At 55.4% G+C, this 3446-nt stretch overlaps 1 protein-coding gene across 1 annotated transcript in view; it reads right to left on the bottom strand.

Annotated features, from left to right (window-relative positions):
- LOC119577066 (leucine-rich repeat-containing protein 15-like) overlaps positions 1-2827 on the bottom strand; it is a 2844-nt gene extending 17 nt beyond the window's left edge. The window contains 2 exon segments of the mRNA XM_037924740.1: positions 1-2491; positions 2493-2827. The exon segment at positions 1-2491 is cut by the window's left edge and continues 17 nt beyond it. Coding sequence (XP_037780668.1) covers positions 989-2491; positions 2493-2786 — 1797 coding nt within the window. The 5' untranslated portion in view covers positions 2787-2827 and the 3' untranslated portion in view covers positions 1-988.
- Positions 2828-3446: the final 619 nt, after the last annotated feature.

Here is a 3446-nt window from a genome sequence, read left to right as displayed (position 1 = left end):
ACACACACAGACACACACACACACACACACACACACACGCATTTTAAAATAATGATCAAAACGACTTTTTCGTAAATAACAGTCAAAAATGTGTATATGAATAAAGAAAGATCCCACATGAAGAAATGAAAAGTTCAGAAATGACACGTTCCTGAATCGCAGAACATTTATCGAAATAAGTGCATCGTCAAATCAAATTATGCTATCAAGTCAAATGTCTACTCGTATTTCTCGAATGCTTTATCTTGGAAGCAATGGCCTGAAACGCAATTGCCTTCTCCGAATACAGCAGTTACAACAGAGAATTCTGATACAAACAAGGAGAGCGGCCATACAAGCAGAAAAAAATATTTACCAAATTTTCATGATCCAGTTACGGTACACCATCCAGTCCATCATTTACGCTCACACCATTCCCCAAACACTAGTCCTTAGTAAGTTTACAAAACTTCTACAACGAGGGGCGCTATCATGCTCTGTATTAAGCTTAAAAGGTATACACCTATGTTCATTTGCTCATGTACAGTCACTGTCCAAACGACCCACACTCCTTGGCACTCAATTTGCGAACAGGCTCGTCCTCTCTGCGCGGAACGTACACAAAGACATTGTAACGACATTTGCTAAATCATTCCGTTGCATTCTGCGTTGTCTCGCGTTAATGTCATATGCAAATATATCTCTAAGATCACAGATTGCCAATTCCGATGCAGGCCGTGCCGCCGGTCGCCTTCGTTAACTGATATGTAGGGTCTCGATGGCCGGGCATTACTCTGGGGTCAGCGAACGGGCTGCGCAGCCGGACGGGAATGAGACGGAGGTTGGAATGGCGAGTCACAAATATTTGTTGGTCTTTACATCAGTTAGGGCAGTAGGTATTGTAATAATTTGATTTCAGGACAGGCCACTGTATATTTCGAAGCGTTTGTTACTGCACACGACCACACAAAGTACTTTGGCATTCCTCTTTCAGAAGCCCCAAGGCAGGTCACTCCCTCAGGTAGACTTGCCCTGGCTTGATGACCTCCTGTGATCCGTCGATGTCCGTGAGCTCGTCAATAGTCGCGATGGTGACGTCGGGTCGGCAGGCGGCAGGCCCGCCCTTGCTCGCCGGGCTGTTGTTGTTCTTGTTCTCGGCCGCCTCGACCAGCTTCTTCCTCCTGACGGTTCGGTCTCCCTCGCAGGTGTAATAGAAGGCGGAGTGGCGGCTGTACAGCACCACGCCCACGATGACGAGCACCAGCAGCAGCAGGATGAAGCAGCAGCTCACCACGATCACCAGGTGGATCCTCTCCCTGACGAGGCGAGCGAAGGACCAGCCGCGGGAGAAGTCGTCGTGGCGCGTGGGCTGCCGTCGCGGCTGGTGGGACGTGTCCGTGGCCACGCTGTGGACGGGCGTGTGCCGCGTGGGCCACGGGGCGTCGTGGGGCGCGTCGTGGCGGCACTCGGGCACGTCGCCGAGGGGCAGGAGGGCCAGCTCCAGCCCGGCCACGTCCACGGGCCCCGCGCACCTCAGGCAAGTCCACACGCGGGGCTCACTGCAGCCGGACTCCTGGTCGGGGGCGCCCTGCAGCCAGCGCAGCAGGGGGCCCACGTGGCACTGGTCGCACCGCCACGGGTTTCCTTCCAACCGCAGCTTCCGAAGCGCCTTCACCTGGTTGATCACTGCGACTGCGTCCTCGTCGACCTCCTGAAGGCTGTTGCTGGAGAGGTCGAGTGTCTGCAGCTGCGGGGCGCTTCGCAGGATGCCGGTGGGGAATGTGGTCAGGTAGTTGGAGGAGAAGTTGAGGTGGTGGAGGAAGCGTAGGTGCTGCAGCAGCTCGACCGGCAGCCTCGTGAGCCCCATGTCGCCGAGGCTGAGGCGCCGCAGCTGCTCGGCCTCCGGCAGCACCACCAGCAGTTGCTCGATGTGGAGCGAGTTCCCCGAGAGGTGGAGCTCGTGCAGGTGGAGCAGCACCTCGGAGATGGCGCGCGTATCCAGGTGCGTGAGGCGGTTGTAGGAGAGATCCAGGTTCTTGAGCGAGCTGTTGGCGAAGGCGCCGACCTCGACGCGGCTGATGCGGTTGTGTGCCAGCTGCAGCGTCTGCAGGGCGGAGCCCGCGATCACGCCACGCTCCACGAACGACACGAGGTTGGCGTCCAGAAGCAGCGTCACCAGCTCCGGTAGGAAGGTGGTGGCGATGCCCGGCGGCACCTGCGTCAGCCGGTTGTGGCGCAGGTCCAGCACCTGCAGTCGCGACAGCGCCTGCAGGAGCGAGCTGCTGAGGGAGGTGAGTCCGCAGCCCGCGCAGGCCAACTGCCGCAGCTCGGGCACGTCGGAGAACTGTTCCGGCTGGAGGTCCTGCAGAGGGTTGTAGCTGAGGTCGAGGTCCTCGAGGCGCGTGAGGCCGAAGAAGATCCTGGGCACGAGCTCGGGCATCATGTTGTGCGCCAGCGTGAGGCCCTTCAGGCGGCGCACGTGGCGGAACACGGCCGACGGCACCGACGCGATTGCGGTTGCGGCTCAGGTCGAGCGCCCGCAGGTCGTCGGCGCCGCGGAAGTTGGTGTCCATGAGCGCCGCGATGTGGTTGCGAGTGAGATTGAGCACCCGCAGGCGCTGCAGCCCCCACAGCGAGTGCTCGCCCAGCGCCGGCACGGCCGACGCCGTGATGTGGATCTCCTCCAGGCGGCGCAGCCCCTTGAAGATCGGGCCCAGCGTGAGGGCGTTGGGGCGCGCGGGCGTTGACGAGATCATCAGCACCTCCGTGTCCGCGGCCATGGCCGTCACGGGAATCGGGTCCGCCATCCCGCCCGCCTCGCACGCCACCGCCCGCCGCCCGCGCCCGTCCAGGCTGCAGCGGCAGGAGGCCGGGCAGGAGGCGCCCTCGCGCGCCGCGCACCACAAAAGCAGCGCCAACAGCAGGAGCTGCAATAATGATAGATATAACATTAACGAAGAAAACAACAACAATAATAATGATGATAATAGTAATACTGATAACAGTAACAATGTTGATAATCATAATATCATTATTATTGATAATGATAATGAAACTTATTGTGATGATGACTAATAATAGTGACACTACTAATGGTAATAGCACTACTACTACTGGTTATAACAACAACAACAACAATAATAATAATAATAAATAATAACTAACAACAATTCTACTTCTACTACTATAATAATAATAATAATAATAATAATATTAACAAAAATAACGACGATGATGATAATGATAATAAGGATAATCATACCAACAATAAAAATGATCATAATAACAATAACGACAATAATATTGATGATAATGTAGTAATAGTACTACTACTAGGCCGCGGTGGCTTAGTGGTTAGAGCGTCGGACTCAGGACTGTCACGGCGGCAATCTGAGTTCGAGGGTTCGAGTCACCGGATGACGCGTCGTTCCCTTAGGCAAGGAACTTCACCTCTATTGCCTACCTAC

Source organism: Penaeus monodon, chromosome 9 (assembly GCF_015228065.2).
Source record: "Penaeus monodon isolate SGIC_2016 chromosome 9, NSTDA_Pmon_1, whole genome shotgun sequence".
Lineage (NCBI taxonomy): Eukaryota > Metazoa > Arthropoda > Malacostraca > Decapoda > Penaeidae > Penaeus > Penaeus monodon.
Note: the sequence above shows the minus strand (reverse complement) of the source record. Positions and strands in the feature narration are given on the sequence as shown.